This window comes from Chlorocebus sabaeus, chromosome 17 (genome assembly GCF_047675955.1).
Source record: "Chlorocebus sabaeus isolate Y175 chromosome 17, mChlSab1.0.hap1, whole genome shotgun sequence".
NCBI classification, from domain to species: domain Eukaryota; kingdom Metazoa; phylum Chordata; class Mammalia; order Primates; family Cercopithecidae; genus Chlorocebus; species Chlorocebus sabaeus.
In genome coordinates this window covers 44,487,158-44,507,353 of record NC_132920.1, presented here as the reverse complement: position 1 = coordinate 44,507,353, position 20,196 = coordinate 44,487,158, and the positions used below count along the sequence as shown (strand labels likewise).

At 54.7% G+C, this 20,196-nt stretch overlaps 2 protein-coding genes across 3 annotated transcripts; one reads left to right on the top strand and one right to left on the bottom strand.

The window, feature by feature from the left end:
• Nucleotides 1-200: 200 nt before the first annotated feature.
• On the top strand, nucleotides 201-8,609 carry DRC5 (dynein regulatory complex subunit 5). Its single transcript, XM_007972386.3, has 4 exons — nucleotides 201-575; nucleotides 1,594-2,162; nucleotides 5,571-6,020; nucleotides 7,754-8,609. Exons 1-4 carry the CDS (start codon nucleotides 299-301, stop codon nucleotides 7,961-7,963), a joined length of 1,506 nt encoding a protein of 501 aa, XP_007970577.1. The 5' UTR covers nucleotides 201-298; the 3' UTR covers nucleotides 7,964-8,609.
• An 89-nt stretch (nucleotides 8,610-8,698) lies between these two features.
• Nucleotides 8,699-17,358, bottom strand: TMEM151B (transmembrane protein 151B). Of its 2 annotated transcripts, XM_007972384.3 has the most exons (3): nucleotides 16,930-17,358; nucleotides 14,299-14,739; nucleotides 8,699-12,714 (listed from the first exon to the last, which is right to left on the bottom strand). In XM_007972384.3, the coding sequence occupies exons 1-3, from the start codon at nucleotides 17,062-17,064 to the stop codon at nucleotides 11,590-11,592; spliced, it is 1,701 nt and encodes a 566-aa protein (XP_007970575.1). In that variant the 5' UTR covers nucleotides 17,065-17,358; the 3' UTR covers nucleotides 8,699-11,589. The 2 variants fall into 2 exon arrangements, with proteins under 2 accessions (XP_007970575.1, XP_007970574.1); XM_007972383.3 differs by lacking the exon at nucleotides 16,930-17,358 and having other exon boundaries at nucleotides 14,299-16,653.
• Nucleotides 17,359-20,196: the final 2,838 nt, after the last annotated feature.

The window sequence follows — 20,196 nt, the reverse complement described above, 5'->3', positions numbered from 1 at the left end:
GCGACCTTCATTTCTAAGAGGCAGCATCTGAAATTCAGAGAGGTTCAGTAACTTGCCTGAGGTCACACAGATAACCAGTGGATGTGTACCTGGATCTGCTTCACTCCAGGGACTGATCCTTAAGCACTATTCTGTACCACCTCTCTTAGTAAATGCCCACCAAGACCCTCCAAAGTAACACCACTACCTCTTCCTTTTGCTCCAGATCCCTACCTGTATCAAGGACCTGCCAGTCTGAGAAGTTTCTTGTCATAAGGCCATCTAGGGGCCACCCGGCCCTACATTACCAGCCTCCAGCATGCAGGATACTGTAACAACATCAGCATTGTTGGACCCCAGCCACTCCTCAGTCTCCACCCAGGACAAGTCCTCCACTGGCGGACACACTTCAAGCACAGGCCCACAGCCCTCAAAGCCTTCAATCACACCAGTCTCTGCAAAGTCCAGGAACCCACATCCTGGGGCCAATTTCCATCGGATGCGCCGGATCATTGCTGAAGATCCTGAGTGGTCACTGGCCATCGTGCCCCTCCTCACAGAGCTCTGCATTCAGCACATCATCAGGAACTTCCAGAGTGAGTCTGTCCCTGCTTTGGGTAGGAAGAAGAAGGCCAAGAGTGGGGCAAGGTGGGTGGGACTCTCTGGAGCCAAGACTGCAGAACCTGGGTCCTGGGGCAGCCCCTGCTCTCCCGTATGGCATCCTCATACCTACTCAACACTTCCCTTCCACCCAGGGCCAAGGCAGTTTCTCCTTCTGTTCCCACTGGCAGATCCCACCAGGCTCCCACCCACACTGCACCCTCCATGCCTCTGCCCTCTCCTTGCCTTTTCCACTCTCTCCAACAAAACTCAGCCTGAGCCATATCTACTTCCTTCCCCAGAAAGCCTTCCCAAGTGAACCACCCTCCACTCTGATGGAGTCTTCCATGCCATGTAAGGTCTCTTGGTTTGTTCCATATTTTGTGCTCTGTAATATGGATCCTTTCCAAAGATGGGTTGCCAGCCTCTCCTACCAGATGGAGCGCTGTCTGAGGACAGGGCCATTATTTCATCTCCAGCAACTATTGTCACCCAGTCTCACTCATTTTACTTGTTTATTGTCAGCCTCCCCTCACTGGAATGTAAACTCCAAAAGGGAAGAGCCCTGTTTTGCTTACTCTTATATCTCCAGCACGTGGGACATAGTAGTCTCTCGTAGTGGTACCTCCAGTTTCTGGCACATAGTAGGTGCTCAAAAAATTTCTTGTTTTGAAATGGATGAATCAAATAAGATTGGAAGCCTCTGACCTCAGGAATTGTATTCCCCATCAGACCAGGTGATAATTGAGAGTTGGATCTGAGATTCTTCCTCAGTCTGGGAGCTCCCTGAGAACAGATGCTGAGATGTCCCCCTTCAGGCAGGGAACATCCCAAAGCTAAAGGCTGGTGTCCCACCCTCCCCCTGATCCCCCCTGAGAGGAGAGGCTGTCTATCCCCTAAGCAGGGAAGGGTCTTCCCTTTGCCTGGTGCTCCCAGGCAGGCCCAGCCTGAGGCATCATGTTGAGGTGTCCCCCAACACTGTGACCCCATGCTTTCCTTCCTCTGTTCCCAAAGAAAACCCTATCCTGAAGCAGATGCTCCCGGAACACCAGCAGAAGGTCCTGAACCACCTGCCCCCTGACCTACCACTGGCTGTGACCGCCAACCTGATAGACAATGAGAACTACTGGCTCCGCTGCTGCATGCAGCGCTGGCCCGTGTGCCACGTGGCCCACCATGGCGGCAGCTGGAAACGCATGTTCTTCGAGCGGCACCTGGAGAACCTGCTAAAGCACTTTATCCCAGGCACCACGGACCCCGCGGTGATCCTCGACCTGCTGCCCCTCTGCAGGAATTATGTGCGCAGGGTCCACGTCGATCAGTTCCTTCCGCCGGTGCAGCTCCCGGCCCAGCTCCGGCCGGGCGACCAGTCGGACTCAGGCAGCGAGGGAGAGATGGAGGAGCCCACCGTTGACCACTATCAACTGGGCAATCTGGTAGCTGGCCTGAGCCACCTGGAGGAGCTAGACCTGGTGTACGATGTCAAGGACTGCGGCATGAATTTCGAGTGGAATCTCTTCCTCTTCACCTACCGCGACTGCCACTCCTTGGCAGCCGCCATCAAGGCGTGCCACACCCTCAAGGTACTGTCTGCTCCCAGCCTTCCCCCGACCCATCCTCCGCATCTCTCAGATTCCCTCTCCCCACCTCTTCCTCCTTTATTGTTACTTCTTCCCATTTCCTTCTCTTTCATTGGCCAAGTGTTTTTTAATGCACTCTGCACCAAGATACACGGTTCTGGGGGTGTAGAGATGAACAAGGTGCTCCTCTCCCAGTTCACCAGTTTGTTTCATTGAACAAACATATGCACTCCAGGCCGTGTCCTAGGTGCTGAAGATTCAAGGATGAGCAAGATTGTGCCATTTGTGCCCTCTGTAGCTAACTCTCTTGATGGGATAAAGGCACTAATCATCAATCATATAAACATAAAATTGATACTAGAATAGGGTTGCCAGATTTAGCAAATGGAAATACAGGACATCCAGTTAAATGTGAATTTCAGGTCCAGGCACGGTGGCTCACACCTGTAGTCTTCCATCGACTGAGGAGGCTGAGGTAGGAGAATGCCTTAAGCCTAGGAGTTCAAGCCTGCAGTGACCTGCAATCACACCACTGCACTCCAGCCTGGATTACAAAATGAGACCATGTCCAAAAAATTTGAATTTCAGATAAAGAGCAAATAATTTTTAGTATATGTCCTGAATATTCCATGGGGCATTCTTATTTATCTGAAATTTATATTTAACTGGGCATCCTGTACTTTTTTCTGGTACCCCTGAATTGGGATGAATGCCATAAAGAAGAGATACTCTTATGAGAGATTATAAAGGAGCATTTGACCTTGCAGGGGAAGGCTTCCCTGAACAAATGTCACTTACATAGAGATTAGAAGGAGGAGTAGGAGTTATAGTCTCAGAGGGAGGAACATTCCAGGCAGAGGAAGCAGTGCATACAGGCTCTATGGGCAGAGTGAACATGGCCAGCTCAAAGAGAAAGAGAAGACTGTGTGGCGGGCACAGAGTATGAGGTGGTCAGCCTTGCTGGGTAAAGGAGGCCTTGTCCAGGAGGCTGTCTTTATCCTTAGGAGCTCTGGGACACCATCCAAGTGTTTTAGGCAAAAAGGTAGGTACGATTACTGGATTTCACACGTGAAAAGGTCACTCTGTCTGTGAGGGATGATGGCCTGGGCAGGGCAGCAGTGGACGTGCAGATTACCTAGGAGATCATTGCCAAATCCAGGTGAGGGTGAGGGTCATTTCAGCGAGGGTAGTGTCTGTGGAGTCTCAGAGGAGTGGAGAGAGTCAAGACATATTTAGGCAGACATGTGTCTGGCATGCACGGGCCACACTGGCACAGGGAGGATCTGAAGGAGAAGGAAGGAGAAGGAGGTGAGGTGCAAGACGTCTGGCTTGTGAGGCTGGATGGCTGGAGGGGCCATTTGCAGAGACAGGGAATGTGGGAAGAGGATCGGTTTTGAGGGGGAAGAGTGTAAGTTTCAGTTAGAGGCATCTCAAAGAAGGGGTCATTTTGTTAGTCGGGTAGAGGGTCCGAAGCTCAGATGAGAGGTCTGAATTGAATGTGGAAATGTATGCCATCTTCATGAAGGTGGCAGTTGCAGCCCTGGATTTGGATGGAGTCTCACAGGGGAGAGCCAAAAGCAAGACAAGGAGAGGCCTGGCATGTGGTCTTAGTGGAAGAAGAGCTTGCCAGGAAGCCAGAGGGAGGAGGAAATGGGGGACATGGCATTGTGTCACAGAGCAAGGGAGGGGTATGTTTCAAGTAGAAGGAGTGAACAACGGGGTGGAATAGAGCTGAGGACTGGATTTAGTGAACGTGGAGGTCACCGAGGGGGAGCTATTTCAGTGGAGTGGCAGGAGCAGAGGCCAGATAGCAGTGGTGTCTGGGGAGAGTGGGAAGTGAGGAATGGGTGGCTGTGATCAGCTCTTTCAAGAACTTGGCTGTGAAGGAGGAAAGGTACAACCATGACAGATGAGAGCTTTGGGTTCCTTCAGAATAACTCACACATGTTTAAAACCAGTGTAAGGTTCCATCCAGTTGCAAGAAAGGGGATGAATGTAGAAGAGAGGCACAGGTTCATAGACCAATAAGTCAGTGCTTGGTATCAGGAAAATGACAGGTTCCCATTCAATGGCTGGGAAGGCAAGAGGTGAGTTCACCTGCTGAAAGAGGGAGCTCAGCAAGGAGGCCCCTGAATTATGAGGAGGCTGCAAAAAGCTGAAATAGTTGTTGTAGATTATAGGCAGGTATTTTGGCCAGAGAAATATAGTTAGATTGGCATGCAGCGTTACAAGCCTATTGGTGGTTCCAGTGATAGCAACCAGTCCCGTCAGCTGATGTTTTCTATTTTGTCAGTTGCTTGCGCACAGGCATGCAGAAAATAGAGAGTGGGGCTGATCCAGGGTAGGGCTTTGCCAGAGAGATGCAATGAAAAGAGAAGAAACACAAAAGACTCAGCTGGGTAAGAGGAGCATAAAGAGGAGTGAACTGAAGGGCAGGGAGAGAGAGGTCAGACACTCAGAGGTCTCAAGGGAGAGAGAGGAGCAGGACAAGCCAGCAGGAAGGTGAGGGGGAGAGGCTCCCATGGACAATATTCATACTGCCAGCCCCATCTCCTTTCCTTCATTCCTTTATCTCATCCTTTTCCTGCTTCTCCACCTCCCCACTTTCTCCCTGGTTCTTGCCCTGGCAACCTCCTTCAAAGAGGTCCTCTCCTTGCCCTGGTGGATCTTGGCTGGCAGAGGAGGATGCAGTGAGGGGCTGAGGCCTCAGGCAGGCTTGGATTCCAAACCTGTCTCCACTGCTTCAATCACTGTATTACTCTGGGGAAATAATGTAAACCTCCATTTTCTATCTGCAAAATGGAGAGAACTTTCTCTTCTTCATTGAGATGCTGAAGATTAGAGATAATGGTTATGAAAGACCCAAGCGGCCGGGCGTAGTGGCTCATGCCTGTAATCCCAGCGTTGTGGGAGGCCGAGGCAGGTGGATCACGAGGTCAGGAGGTCAAGACCATCCTGGCTAACACGGTAAAACCCCGTCTCTACTAAAAATACAAAAAATTAGCCAGGTGTGGTGGCAGGCGCCTGTAGTCCCAGCTACTCGGGAGGCTGAGGCAGGAGAATGGTGTGAACCCGCAAGGCGGAGCTTGCAGTGAGCCGAGATCGTGCCACTGCACTCCAGCCTAGGTGACAGAGCGAGACTCCATCAAAAAAAAAAAAAAGAAAGAAAGAAAGAAAGAAAGAAAGAAAAAAGAAAGAGCCAAGCATGTAGTAATTGCTCAATAAACAGTGATCTTTCCTCCCTGCTACCTGCCACCAATTCTACACTACTCTGCCATGCTGGTAGGCCTGGCCCCCTCCATGACCTAGCCAGGTGGCCAACACTAGGTGAGCCAAGTTTGCCAAAGATCTAGGTGGGCAGGCTGATTATCCCTGACTGGCAGGTGCCATAGACCCTCTGCCTGCCCACAGATCTTCAAGCTGACCCGAAGCAAGGTGGATGATGACAAAGCACGCATCATAATTCGAAGTCTTCTGGACCACCCAGTCCTTGAGGAGCTGGACTTGTCACACAACCTCATTGGGGACCGTGGTGCACGAGGTGCTGCCAAGCTGCTGAGCCACAGCCGCCTGCGTGTGCTCAACCTGGCCAACAACCAGGTGCGTGCGCCTGGTGCCCAGTCGCTGGCTCATGCTCTAGCACACAACACCAACCTCATTTCCCTCAACCTACGTCTCAACTGCATCGAGGATGAGGGTGGCCAGGCTCTTGCCCATGCCTTGCAGACCAACAAGTGCCTCACCACCCTGCACCTCGGTGGCAATGAGCTGTCTGAACCCACCGCCACACTCCTGTCGCAGGTGCTCGCCATCAACACCACACTCACCAGCATCAACCTGTCCTGCAACCACATCGGGCTGGTGAGCCACCTACTCTGGGCTTGTGAGGGTGGGTGTGGAATCCGACTGCCAGGAGTACTTGTGGGATAATTGTGAAGATCACAGACTTTACATACTACATACTGCATCGAGTATGCACAAATACTGTGTATCCCAGTGATTATTATTTTTCCTTTAATCCTTACAGTTACCTAAGTAACTGTATATTAACCCTAAGCGTATTTAACTCTAAATATATTTAAGTATATAACTAAGTATATTTAACCCTACTTTCTAGATGGAACACTAAGTCTCAGAGAGGATTATGAATTGCCCAAGGGCATCAAGTCAGTAGAAAGTGGCAAGGCTGTGGTTCAAATCCAAGATTGATTGAAAGCCTGAGTCCTTTCTAATAGGCTGTGTCTCTCAAACTTTCTTAGCCAAGTCTGAGAGTAAGAAATGCAACTTATGACCAGGCACAGTGGCTCACGCGTGTAATCTCAACCCTTTGGGAGGCTGAGGTGGGTGGATCACATGAGGTCAGGAGTTTGAGACCAGCCTGGCCAACATGGTGAAACCCCATCTCTACTAAAAATACAACAATTAGCCTAGTGTGGTGGCATGCGCCTGTAACCCCAGCTACTCGGGAGGCTGAGGCAGGAGAACTGCTTGAACCCAGGAGGCGGAGATTGCAGTGAGCTAAGATCATACCACTGCACTCCAGCTTGGGTGACAGTGCAAGACTCCATCTCAAAAAAAAAAAAAATGCAATTTACATGAACACCAACATAAACATGATTTTGAAATTTATGACTTGTGATATATGCTGATATTTTCCTTTACATTCTACTCTATTGTATTTTTAAATGCTTCTGTGACCCATTAAGTTGACTTTGCAACACACTGCTGGGTCACAACCACAGAATGGTGGCATTCTGCCTCCCAACATGAAATTCTTTCACATTGGGGCTAGCCCACCCAACCCAGCAGGGGTTGGAGCTGTGATGACCATTGAGCGGGGCCCTCCCTTAGGTCACTGAACCCTCTGCTAAACCTCCCCATGAGAACCTTGCTCACCTACACAGGCACATACACACGTGTGCATGCACACACACACACACACACAGACACACACACACACATTTTCTAGAGGGGGTGCTGTTGACTGCAAGTAATAAAAAGCTTAACCAGAAATGGCCTTAAGCAGGAGGAATATTCAGTGTCTCCCACAACCAGAATTAGAGGGTTGTAGGGTTGGTAAACCCCTGGGTTCAGTGCCACCCTCTGCTCTGCCCACCCCAGCCTCGTGGCTAAGGCCTCTCTAGTGCTTCTCTCGGTCCCAAGATGGCTGCCACAGTTCTGACATCTCACATAGGGACATGCCCAGAGGCAGAAAACAGGAGAACACCTGCTCCCTTTTCTTCTCTTTTTGGAGTGAGGAGAACCTTCCCAGAAGCCACCCCCTCTCAGCTTCCCCCTCGCATCTCATTAGAGTTGTCCCACATGCCCATGGCTGAACCAAAGGAATGGAATTCTCATCATTGCCAGAGATTCATGTTTTTCAAGCTAGTAGGGTTGAGAAATCAATTTAGTGGGTATTGGCTATCATTTTTCAAATGGAAAAGAATAGAATATGTCGACATGCGTCACAAAAAGGTTAAGTATTGTTTTGTGAAACTTTATGTTTTAGTCACATCTACATGAAAATGTGTAGTATGCATGTCAGATCCTGGGTAGTGATGTATATGACCCCTTCCTTTGCACCCTTCTCCCAGGATGGTGGGAAGCAGCTCCTGGAAGGCATGTCGGACAACAAGACCCTCCTGGAATTTGACTTGCGCCTGTCAGATGTGGCCCAGGAAAGCGAGTACCTCATTGGCCAGGCCCTCTATACAAACCGAGAAGCAGCCCGCCAGCGGGCCTTGAATCGCAGCCACTTCATGTCAACCATCACTGCCAATGGCCCTGAGAACTCTGTGGGATAAAATGACCTGACTTGGATCATGGCCCCAGCCCTGTCCCTCATTTCATACCCCCGCCATGCCTGCTGCAGAGTATCACTCTGGTTCAGAGGGAGCGGGGAGGGGGACCGTGAATATCCTTGGAGTGATCAAGGGTTGTATGGATGGAGACATGAGGCAGGAAAGGGAGACTGGCATGGGGGAAGAAAGGGTATGCAGTAGGAACCCGCCCCTGTGCCCAGGGAAAGGATATTACTGAACCCCCACAAATGACCAACTTCTTCCAGGAATAGGGAAGTCAGAGAGGTGTCTGAGGGACTGTGCCTGCCAGATTCTCCCACGGGGCCTGCCTGCCTCCCTGACTCCCCTCCCCACCATTTTCTTCTCTACCAAACAGATCCTTGATCTTCAAACACGCACGCGCGCGCGCGCGCGCACACACACACACACACACACACACACGCTCTGGCTACAGCAGAGCTATGTCTGGCTCTCTTTGCCACCCTCAGCCCTGTAGATGCATTTCCCTGTTGCTTGACTCTGCTTTAGGTGATCCAGTTCTATAGGCCACTCCATCCCCTATTTCCCCAACCTGGGAAGGGGACAACGAAATGACACCAGGGACTCAGACCCAGTGGCCTCCTCTGGGGAGGCAGCTGTAGATGACGACTTCCAGGGAAAGATGACACGATTCCTGCCACCCACCCCAGAGAGCTTCCCTGGGAGGGAGGGAAAGAAGTGCCACACTGGGACAGGAAGTCAGTGAGTCATCCACAACTTTATTATCCACCAGTTTGATTTGTACAATCTTTGCGCTTAAATCCACGACAAAAAGGCCACAGTGTGATGCACCCAATTGACAGAGACCTGTCTTCTCCCCAGCCAGGCCCAGCCCACCCCACAAGCCCTTGTCCCCAGGCCACATGGAGCCTTCTAGGTGCCCTCCATGAGTCCCCATCACTCTGTAGCTGTCCACCCTGGGGCCACACCTACAGGAATCACATCAGCCCCCAAGGCCACAAGAGACCTAGCTGACTGATTCAGGCTGAGCGCCATTCCCCATCCTCCTCAGGCTGACTGATTGGCCCAGAGCCTCCAGAACTGTGTCCCCAAAGGGCAGGTCATGGGCTACAACCCCAATGCAGGATTGCCTGCTCTCCAGGGACTCCTTCCACTAAGCAGATGCTAAGCAGAGCACCAAAGGGGGCTCGGGAGTGACTGCATGTGTATGCCTGTCTAGGCAACCTAGAGTCTGTCTGTGCCTGACACCCTCTGACAGTTCCGGAGTGCAAACGTGTAGGTGTGAGGGTGTGTGTGTGTGTATAGCCACAGCTGCTAGCAGAGGTTCTAATTAGAGAAACAAGAACATTCAGTGTAAAGTTTAATTTTAGAGATTAATTTTCTGGTTTTTGTTTTCCCTGGCAATCAATAAAGCTACCAAGAAAATAGACCAAAGAATTGGTTTCTCTCTAAGTCTGTGCGTGTGTGGGAGATGAGGCTGAGATGACCTAGGCAGAAATAGTCAATACAGGCAAAAATAATAATAGAGGTCCCCCTTCCCCTCTTCTGAGACCAGGCTCTGTCTCAGGAACAGGCCTGAGGGAGGAGGAGCCATGTTCCTCCTCCCCTGGAGCCCTGAGGTGGCCAGGCTGTCCCCACACAGAGCATGACATCCGGGTGCCAGCTGGCTAAGAAATGGAGCCTGAGGCCGCAGCTCACCACCTGTACCTCACAGATGTCCATTCAGAGGAAAGAAGGGTGCTCCAAATGCCAGGCCCCCAAGGAGCACAGACTCGGGATCCAGGCAGGTTCAGTGCTAATAGGCAGGTGGGCACTACTGCCAGGGAAACCTGGTGGGCAGCTGTTTCCCCTGCCCAAGCCTCTCTCTAGCCTCTTCTCCCTCCTCACTCAGCCATCTCTACCTGAAAGTAAAGCTAAACCCTTTAGAAGCCATGGGCCATGGTATCCCCACAATTTGGGCCCCTCTCCCTAGGAAGAAGGGAAGGGGAGCCAGAGGTGATGTTGCATAGGTGGAGGCCACACAGTTGGTGGTGCAGGCCTGGCTGGGCTGGAGGAAGATGACAGGGGCTGAAGGAGGGGAAGGAGGAGTTCTGATGGCTCAGGCGAATGTAAGCAGCATCAGGGGTGAGAAATGTGGGTGGCCCAAGGGTTATCCTCTCTAGCCTAAAATGTGAGCTCAAGCCCTGGGCACTAAATCTGCGGGGGAGACTTTAGCCAGGGGAGTTGGGAGGGCAGGAGGGCTGTTCACAGACATGCACACTGAAGCACACTGGGGTGGAGGTGGTGGGGTGCGCACAGGGAGAGAAGGCGGTGTCAGAGCTTTAGGGGAACAGGATGTGGGGCCAGCACCCTGGGGTGGTGGCAGGATGCCCCTTTGAAGACCCTGGGACACACAGCAGGGCTTCAGCTCATAGGATAGGGGAGGATGGAAGGGTTGGGCAAGATTTAGAGAATGCTTGCCTCTGACCCTGCCATTGGAATTATTTCTCCAGTTGGGACTTGTGACAACGTCCTCAGCCCCCCAGAGATGTGTTTGAGGGAAAAGCACGCTCCACTCCTCTGCACAGGTTTAGGGAGGCAAAGGCTGCCCCCACAGATACCCCACCTTTGGAAGTCCTTTCCTCTACCCTCCACTGCCCTCTTCTTACTCCCACCTGCTTCCCTCTAGAGGTCCCCGTTGTCACCCAGGTCTATGTCATGCTCTCTCCCCTTAGTCACTCGCCCTGGCCAGCTTTAACAAGCGCCGCCCGGGTGTATCTCACACTCTCTAAAGGGAGTACACACCCAGAACCCAGGTGAGGAGGCCCCTGCCGGGAGGCTGCAGAGTTTAGAGAAAGGACTGAGGTACACAGCCCTCCATATTTCACTCTCCTCCCCACTGCACCCTGGCAACAGCTCTGCAGGACCAAAGAGCGGGAGATGAGAGCCGTCTGTGCGGTGAGCACAGTCCCTCTGGACCTGGAGTGGGGGCCCAGTTAGATAAACAACAGCGGAAGGAGCGGCAGAAGGGAAACCCCAATCTTGGGGTCAGCGCCAAGAAGAGGGCAGCAACATTTCCACGGTGTTGGATGGAGGCTTGGGGCTGACACCTGGCCCCAGCCTCAGACCCGCTAAATGCATTAGCTAGTTGGAATCCAGCCTGCTGGTCACCAAACCACTGCTCCCTCCACAGAGAGAGGCCCCAGGGGAGTGAGGCCACGGAGGAAGGAAAACCCCAAGTTCCCTTCTCCACAGCCTCTAAATCTCCCAGCCGCACGCCAGGGCCTCTCCCTTCAGACAAGGCCCAACGCGGGGCCCACGGCGCGGTTGTCATCTAACAGTCAGAAGATCTGTTGAAGGGCTGGACAGGAGGGAGGTGTCCCTTTAGGAACTCAGGGGTGGGGCTGGAAGAATGACTCTGCCAGGGGGATCTCGGGGAGCAGCCGACCCCCTCCCACCCATCGGTCTCTTTATGTACAGGGACGACAGGGGTTTCGGCCCCATCCAGGTCTGTCTTGCGGCCCTCACCTCCCTTTCCCTGCCCCCCGCGCGGCCTCAGTCACCGTGGTGACTCGCCCTGCGTCGCACAGGGAGCATAGTCCAGCGAGGGGCAGGCGGGAGGGCGGCGCGGGCCACGCCGGGGACGGAGGTCACAGTGAGGTCTCTACGCAGGAGCCGTGGCGGTGCAGCGGCCGGTGGCTGTGGCCCAGACACCCCTCCTGCCGGTGGACGATGAGGACCGGAAAGTAGAGGGCGTCGTGGTAGGGCGGCGGCGGCCCGGCCTCCTCCTCGTCGTCGTCCTCGTCGTCCCCCATGCTGGCCTGGCTGGACAGCCGCGTCTGCTCCGTGGGGCAGCTGGCCTCGTTGACGCTCCCGCTGCGGCTGCGCCACAGGCAGCTGCGCCGGGAGCCGTAGAGACGGCCGAGCGAGAAGCGGCTGCCCCCGCAGCCCGCGCCCCCACCGGGGCCCGGGCCGGCCCGCGGGCTGGCGCAGATGCTCAGGGCGCTGCGCGAGAAGATGGACGAGCTGCTGACGGCGCGCTGGCAGTGCTCGCAGCTGCGCCGGTAAGGAGCCACGCCCGCCGCGCCCGGGCCGCCTACCCCGCCGTAGCGGCACGAGGGCGCGTAGCCGCCGCTCGCCCCGCCGCAGCGCGTCCCGAGCCCCGCCAGGTCCATGAGCACCGCCTCAGAGTAGCTGGGCACCAGCTGCTGGTTGGAGCGGATGTGCCACTCGAGCTCCGTGCTGTCCACCGTGTTGACCCGCGGTAGGCGGTGGGTGAGCGGGGGCAGCAGCTCGTCGCTGGGGCTGAGGCCGCCGCCCGCGCTACTGGCCGACCCCGGGCCCTCCAGGCCAAAGAGCTTCTCCACGTGGTAGTGTGCGTAAGCCGTGCGGTACTCTGCCAGCACTCGCAGCGGCCACGACAGCGTGAGCAGCGCCGCGGCCCAGAAGGCTGAGGAGCAGGCGTACCAGGGCGGCCGGGCCGGGTCCGGGAAGGCCACCATGAACTCACGGAAGTCCACGTTCTTGAGGTGCATGCCCTCGCGTGCCTCCATGTAGTCGTCCAGGCCCTCGTTCTCTGCGAAGAAGCGCGCGCGCTGGCACAGGTACGCGTTCTCGGCCTCCACGCTGGCGAAACTGAAGCACTTGGTGAAGCGCAACCTCGTGGCCGGGGCGCCCTCCAGCCCCACCAGCGTCTTGGACACGTCGCGGACGCCACAGCGCGCGTAGTCGAACTCGGCCTCCGCCACATGCGTGTTGACGCGTTCGTGGTAGACCTGCGGCGCGGGGGGCAGGCGGCTGGGTCGCGAGGAGCCCGTCAGCGGTGCCCGCTTCTGCCCACTCACCCTCGCCCACCCCATCGCTGCTCTGGTTGCCCGGTCGGACCCTAAGTCTGTCTTGATTTAGGTGCCGGCTGGAGCTGGTTAGGATCTTTCCGAGTTGCAGAGCAACTGACGCCCTCTGCATAATCAGACGTGAGGACCGGACTAGAACCAGCCCCACCTGTGCGTATTTAAATTCTAACTAAACCCTGCGTCCTCTAGGGGTCAGGCCCTGGCCACGAACTGCCCCTCTGGCTTGCCTGATCCATTTGCCACTGCCTCTGTTTTCCAAAGTGCTCCCGCATCACCACAAACAGCCTTCTCTTCTTCTTTCTTCCCTTTTACAATTGTGTTTCCAAATGGGTTCCCCAGAAGCACTTCCTAAAGAACCCCTCTGTCTCTAGTCTTACTGTTCAGGCTATAGCTATCACTCAGCCTCCTTCCTGCTTCTCACCGGCCCCAGGCTTCTGTCTGTTGATCCTTATACTAAGACAGATGGCCTACATCTGGGAACGTCTCCTCCAGGACTCCAATATGTCTCATCCTGGCGAGTCCACAAAGTGCTGATTGACCTGCCCACCCCCAGTGAGAATTCCTATGCCCACCTCTTCTTAGACCCTTGAACTTGAGATCCAGGAAGCTGGGATTGAGCCTAGTACTACCACTTAAGAGCAGCAGACTTTAGACAAGTCACTGAGTTTAGGTGTCCATACCTGTGAAAGAGAACTCGGTAGCAGTCACCTCACTGAATAGGTAGAGCATGCTATGATATTGGGCATGTGAAGCCATCTCCAACCATTAAGCACTAATTTTTTTTTCTTTTTTCTTTTTTTTTTTTTTTTTTTTTTTTTTTTGAGATGGGGTCTTGCACTGTGGTGATCACAGCTCACTACAGCCTCAACTGCCCAGGCTCAAATGATTTTCCCACCTCAGTTTCCTGAGTAGCTGGGACTACAGGTGCATACCACCACACCAGCTACTTATTTTTATTATTTCTAGAGATGGGGTGTTACTATGTTGCCACGAGGCAGGCTGGTCTCAAACTCCTGGCTCAAGAGATCCTCCTGCCTCACCAAAGTGCTGAGGTTACAGGCCTGAGCCACCACACACTGCCATTAATCACCAAATAGACCCATTAAGCACTAAACAGTATACAGATCCTGGAGCCAGATTCCTTGAGTTCGAGTCTCATCTCCACCACATACTGCCTATTTGACCTTAGACACGTTACTTAAACTCTCCAGGCCTCAGTTTCCTCATCTGCAAAATGGGAATACCTGCCTACCTCATAGGGTTGTTATGAGGGTTAAATAAATGATTTGATGTGTGTAAAATACTTAGAGCAGAGCCTGGCTCCTGGTCGTTGTTTGCTGTTATGACTATGGTTGTTGCTATTGCCCTGCTGTTGCAATGCTCATGGGAGCTCACTGCTGCCTTGTGCTCCTCCCACCTTCCCCCCAGGGAGGTGGGGAGGGAGTAAGGCAGGGCCAAGTGCCACCTCCCATGTTGAATATCTTGCACTCCCCACCAGCTCCTCACCTGGGTGGTGGTATAGGCGTCTCCGTTGCGGTATCTGGTGACCTGGCGGGTGCGGCGGACATAGTGGTAGCTGATGGCCTTCCACCAGATGCAGGGTGTGGCTTGCTGCATGCGGCCCACACGCTCCCGCACACTGCTCACATCAACACGGTGCTGCAGCTCATGGCGGGCTTGGCAGTGCCAACACTCCACCAGGTAGACGGCGTACAACATGAGCAGGAAGGCCAGGGGGATGTAGACATAGCCGTTGGAGCAGGGGCTGTCATGGTACATGAGGCTGTTGCCCTGGTAGGCGCTGCTGAAGGTGAGGCGCGTCACTGTGGTGACGTGGCACCAGGCCACTGCCCCCAGGCAGCCGTACATGAGCAGCGAGAGCAGGAGGCACTTCCAGTGGGACTCACGGCAGAGGGACTTGGTGAAAGAGGGCTGGATGGGACGCTGCTGCTCAGGTGGGCAGGGAGAGGGGCCGAGATGAGTGGGAATTGAGAGCAGGCAGGACCCAGCACAGAGATGGATGCAGGGATGGAGGGGCAGAGGCCAGCACCAGAAATAACAAGCAAAGAGAACAAGGATATGGAGAGAAAAGGTGAGACCAAGATGGAAGTCAGGGGCCAGAGGTAGAAATGGAAGTGACACAGAGCGAGCCATGAGGATAGGAAAGGGGACCAGAATGCCAATACAGGCAAGTGCAGAGAGAGACACCCCAAGAGGCAGAGAAAGATCAGAGCCAGAGATGAAGGCCCAGGCAGCAAACACAGATGGATAGGATGGTACCCAGAGAGTGTCCAGAGACAGACATAAAGAGGGCAATGAAACAGGAGAAGGTGTGGACAGAGAAGACAGGGGAGGACAGACAGATAGGCATCAGCGAAGGCAGGTCCCCAGCCCAGACCCCTTCCAGGTCCTCTAGAAAAGGGGGAGGGACCCACTGACATCACCTCCCCACTTAACAAGTGGGGCCCTCACTTCCAGATTTGTTTCAGGCCTAGGTTCTAGAGGAGCTGCTCCCCTCCGACCCATGCACCTCCCTAACCCTCACAATTAGCCTAACACCTCCTTTGGAGAAGGGCCTCCAGAGAACCCCAGGCCCTGTCTCATTCCCCATGTTCTGGACCCTGGTTCCCCTGTGAGTCTTCCTCCTGTGCCCTGACATCCTTCCCTTTGTCCTAGGATGGGAGGGAGGGGGCTGGGGTCCCTGAGCGGCAGGCAGTCCAGGAGGAGGTATCCAGAAGGGCAGAGGCATGTGGCTGAGGAGAGGACAGGCATAGGGGATGTGGGACCAGGGTAGCGAGGACAACGTTTGAAGCCCAGCAATTTGTCGAGAGAAAATGATTTTTGGTACTCTCCTGGAGCCTGTCTGTTAAAGCACTTGGCACATTCTGTCCCAGGGTTGGCCCAGGATTTGTTTACATGTCGGGCTCCCCACTAGATTGGGTACTCCTGAGGACCCACACTTCATTCTCTTTGCATCCTAGGTGCCTACCATGGTGCTGGCCCCCAGCAGCCACATCCTAATTGAGTGTTGAGTTTGATTTATTGTAGTGGCCTGTTTTCCCACCCCTCCTCTCTGCTTTCTAGCTTTAGGAACCCATCCCCCCACCACACACACACACACACACACACACACACACACACACACACACACACAGAGCCGCCTGCTGGGATCCTGACTTACCCCCTCAATTCCTCAAGCCTGACCTAGAGGCCAGCCAGGGAAGAGAGGAAAAGAGTGGAAAAGAAGGTACAATAATAGGCATCAAGCCCTGGATCTAGAAGTATGGATAGTTAGGCGAGCTAGGAAATAGCACACAGTACATGTGGACAAGGAGGTTAGGGTACGTGTGCCTTTTGGGGAGCCTTGTCCTTAGGAGGTATGAACACATGGGCCCCTTCGTGTGCCTACTTGGTTGTGCGTTTGTCCCCATGTGGGTACCTCTGAAAGGGGCTTTACCTGCAGGCCTATCCCCTCTTGTGTGCCTCTGCCCTAGTGCAGGGTGCATGTGTGTGCACAAGTGTGCATGGGAGGCTGGAGTGGGGGTGCTCTTGGTACTTTCCTCCGTCTCTTTGTCTTCAGGTTCAGAGGACTGAGGACTAGTGACCCCAACTAGGGATATGAGGAAGCAGCAGGAGCCTCGTGAGAGGTGCACACCCCCCCTCCCACACACACACATTCCCAATGACCACAGGGGGGATCCCCCTGTACACATCTGACCTCCTTAGGGTCCCAGATCAGGTAACGCCACCACTTCCCCATGGTACCCTCCTCGTTCTGTAGCCCCTACAAGTCTCCCTTCCTGGCCTTCAAGGTAGCATCCCCCTCTGTGAGACAGGATCCCTGCCACCGTCCCCACCCCGGTAGAGCCTAGACCCCTCTCTCATAAGCCCAGGGTCCGCGAGGCTCCGCCCCTAGGCCCCTCCCCCTGCCCGGGACCCCTGAGCCCCGCCCCCGGCGCGGCCCCTTCCCCGGCACCGCGGACCGCCGCCGGGTGGGGGCGGCGGCGCGGACTGCGGCTGCAGCTGCCGGTGCGGGGCGCCGGCCGCGCTGCGGCGGAACCGGCGGGGGCTGCGTGCGATGGGGGATGGGGGGCCAGGCTGCGGCCGCGCTCGGGGAAGGGGCGCCTCGACTCTCACCTCCTCTCGGGCGGGGCCCTCGTCCGCCGCCGCCGCTGCCGCCGCCGCCGTGAGCTCCTCCGGGACTCCGGGGCCGCCACCGCCGCCGCCGCCGCCGGCGGCGCTCTCTCCCGCAGCCGAGCCAGGGGGGGACATGGCGTAGAGGGGGCGCGTCGAGCTCAGGACCTCCCGGGGGGCTGCCAGGGGCCGGGGGCATCCTGCGCGGGCCCTGGGGAGAGGACGGGAGGGGGCGGGGCCCTCGCTGCTCCCCACCCCCCGCCGGGGGGAGGGGGCCCGGAAAGGGCACCGGGAGTAAGGGGCTGGGGGTTGGGGGTGGGAGGCAGGCTAGGGGGGCCGGGCCGGGGGGGCCGGGGCCGGGGGCGGGTGTCACCTTGAGGCCCTCGCGGCGCCGCTCCGCCTCCCGCCCGCTCCCGCCGCCGCCTTTTGTCTGAGCCGAGCTGGAGCCAGCGCGCCCCCCCTTCCTCCCAGCGCAGCCGAGCCCCGCCCCCAGCCCCCCAAACTCCGCCTTCCCAAGCCTACCTAATAACCAGCCCCCGAAGGGGTAAAGCAACAGGGACTCCCCACACCCCTTCCCCGCTCCCAGCCCTGCTCACTGCACCTCCCTCCCGCACTCCCATCTTGGGAGAATCTATGCCGCAACTCCTCTCCATCTGTTCTCCGTGGACTGGGTCCCCGAGGTTCAACTAACAGCACCCCGCCACACACGCACACATCTCTGGTTCCCCCAAGTTCCTGGGGCACAGGAGTGGGGAGAGGAACTTGATCCTTGAAACCCTAGGGAAGATCCTTACTCCCAGTTGCATAGTGAAGGGTTAAAGCAGAAGCTAGACTTCCAGAGGAATGGAATAGGGTGAAAGGGAAGAGACTGAAGCTAGAGGTGGGAAAGGACTAACAGAGGGCAGAGGGAGGACATTGGAACCGGCCTTCAGTGAACCATCTTCCTTCCCTAAAAGAGCAGCTCCAGAGAAGCAGTGAAGTGTGTGCAGTGCCCTACGCTGGAGGGCAGGAAACCTGAGTTCTAATTCTCAATCCTGTCTCTGTCATTAAGGAGTTATGTGACCTTGGGCAAGTGCCTTCCTCTCTCTGAGCCTTAATTTCTTCATCTGTGCAGTGAGGAATTTGACTGGACAATTTCTAAGGCTCCGACTTGTGGGTGTAGGAAGCAGGCCAGGCTGAGCCACTGCAAGCAGGCTATCCTTTCAGGCCATCCCACACTGCTCTTCCCTGCATTCCCTGGCACAGCAGGGAGGACCCTGACATTTATTCATTCATTCGTTCCTGGATGTCTCCATTCGGTAAACAGGTGTTGGGTACCTATTGCGTAACCAGTACAGAAGTGAAACACAGTTTCCTTCCCTCAAGGAGCACAAAGTCTAATTGGGAGAAAAGAACATGAAAACCAACCATTATGAAGGATGTAATAAAAGCCATGCATGATCAATCTTGTGCATACACAGTTACTGTGGAATCCTACTATGTGTCATTAGAGTCTTTGACATACAGTAACTGTTCTCGCCAATTACTCATAGGGAACCAAGGCAGAGGGAGAGTGAATGGCTTACTCAAGGTCACCTGCTAGCACTCACAGAGCTAGTCCTAGAATTCAGATTTTTCCCACTCAAAAGTCTATGGGGAATATTTGTGGGTAGGAAGTTAGTTTGGGGCAAAGCCTTGATGTCTGATTTTGGGGGATAGGGTACAAGCACACTGATCTGCCCAGGATGTTCCTTCCCCTTATTGGGAACAGCCACTGTTCCCACCCCTCTAGTACACTCCTGGCCCTGTCTTCGTTTTAGTACTCTTCCCTTTCCAGGCAGGTGAAGGTGGCTCTCTGTCCACCTATTGCTTAGAGCTATCCAGCCTGCATGGCCCTCTCCAGGTTGATGGGTCCATTCTCCCTGCCCAGAGGAAGGCGGCTGTCCAGAAGAGGCGGGGGTCTTGTTCACTCCCTTGGCAGAGGCAGAATCTCACTTGGTGACTCATTCCAGCATCTCCCGCCCATGCTTTTTGGGAAGCTGGCCTCACAGCTAACTCCAGCCCTTCTTGTTCCAGTTTCAGCCCCTTCCACGCAATTCAGTCCTCACTGCCCACAGAGAGCAGAGCCCCTAACCTTGGCCTTTCCAAACCTACAGAGGATCCTCTCGTGCTCCCCATTTAGGCACTATAATCTTCCTCTTGACACTCACCCCCACTGCCTTTCTGTCTCCACTTCAAAGGGCTTTGGAGGAGGGACAGTTTAGCTCTTTTGGCCAGCCCTAGAGTTCCCAAGAGACAAAAGGCTACCCCTGCCTTCTCCATTCACACACAGTACCCTTCCTTGGAAGCTACAGGAAAGGGGGGTGAAGGAGGGGGCGGTGGAAGGAGCCAGCTGACCGGCTGGTCACCATGGAAACCAGGCCTGTTTCCTGAAGATGAGCCTAGCTGGGGTGGGTGGAGGTGGGGAGTGGGGGCACAAAGGGAACCAGAAAACAACAGAGAGAAAGACCAGAGGCCCAGCCTCAGAGAAGACTGGAGCTGAGGAGGCGAGGTCAGGCCCCTAACTATGCTGTGGCCTAAGTCAAAGTCCCCAAGTCACCCTTTCAGATAACACTGCTATGGTCCCTCTCCCCATTTGTGGAGTGTTGGAAAGGATTCCTGTCAAGAGTGCAAGCTCTGGTACTGGGGCCAGTGGGTGACTCAATGCTGACCTCATGTGGCCATAAAAGGGACTGCCACACACCTGTTATGGCTCAGGGCCAAACACCTGGCTGAGTTGAGTGGGTTTTTCCTTAAATTCAGACTCCGTATGACTAAAAAGGAGGTCCTTGCACACTCCTGAGTTCCTACATCCTTGCAGAGGGCTCAAACACTCCCACCCTATGTGGTTTACATCTTGATAAAGAAAAGAAGGTTTCACTAAAAAATATATAAAAGTTTTGGATTACATCAGAAGCCATCTCTGCACTTTCTATTTTACCTTGAGCAAGTCAACTCACCTCTCTGGGCCTCAGTTTCCCAACATTAAAATGTGGATGATAGTGTCAGATTTTGTATGTTTTTTTTGGGTTTTGTTTTTGTTTTTCGACTGAGTCTCACTCTGTTGCCCAGGCTGGAGAGCAGTGGCACGATCTCAGCTCACTGCAACCTCCACCTCCCAGGTTGAAGTGATTCTCCTACCTCAGCCTCCCAAGTAGCTGGGATTAATTACCGGTATGTGCCACCAGGCCCAGCTAATTTTTGTATTTTTGGTAGAGACAAGGTTTCGCCATGTTGGCCAGGCCAGTCTCG

What these genes read in the sequence shown, in the direction of transcription:
- DRC5 (XM_007972386.3), top strand. Translation starts at nt 299, where the DNA reads ATGCAGGATACTGTAACAACATCAGCATTGTTGGACCCCAGCCACTCC. An exon ending in CATCATCAGGAACTTCCAGA is followed by an intron (nt 576 to 1,593) that starts GTGAGTCTGTCC and finishes CTGTTCCCAAAG; the next exon opens with AAAACCCTATCCTGAAGCAG. An exon ending in CCTGCAACCACATCGGGCTG is followed by an intron (nt 6,021 to 7,753) that starts GTGAGCCACCTA and finishes CCCTTCTCCCAG; the next exon opens with GATGGTGGGAAGCAGCTCCT.
- TMEM151B (XM_007972383.3), bottom strand. Translation starts at nt 14,946, where the DNA reads ATGGCTCGCTCTGTGTCACTTCCATTTCTACCTCTGGCCCCTGACTTC. An exon ending in ACGCCTATACCACCACCCAG is followed by an intron (nt 12,715 to 14,298) that starts GTGAGGAGCTGG and finishes CCCGCGCCGCAG; the next exon opens with GTCTACCACGAACGCGTCAA.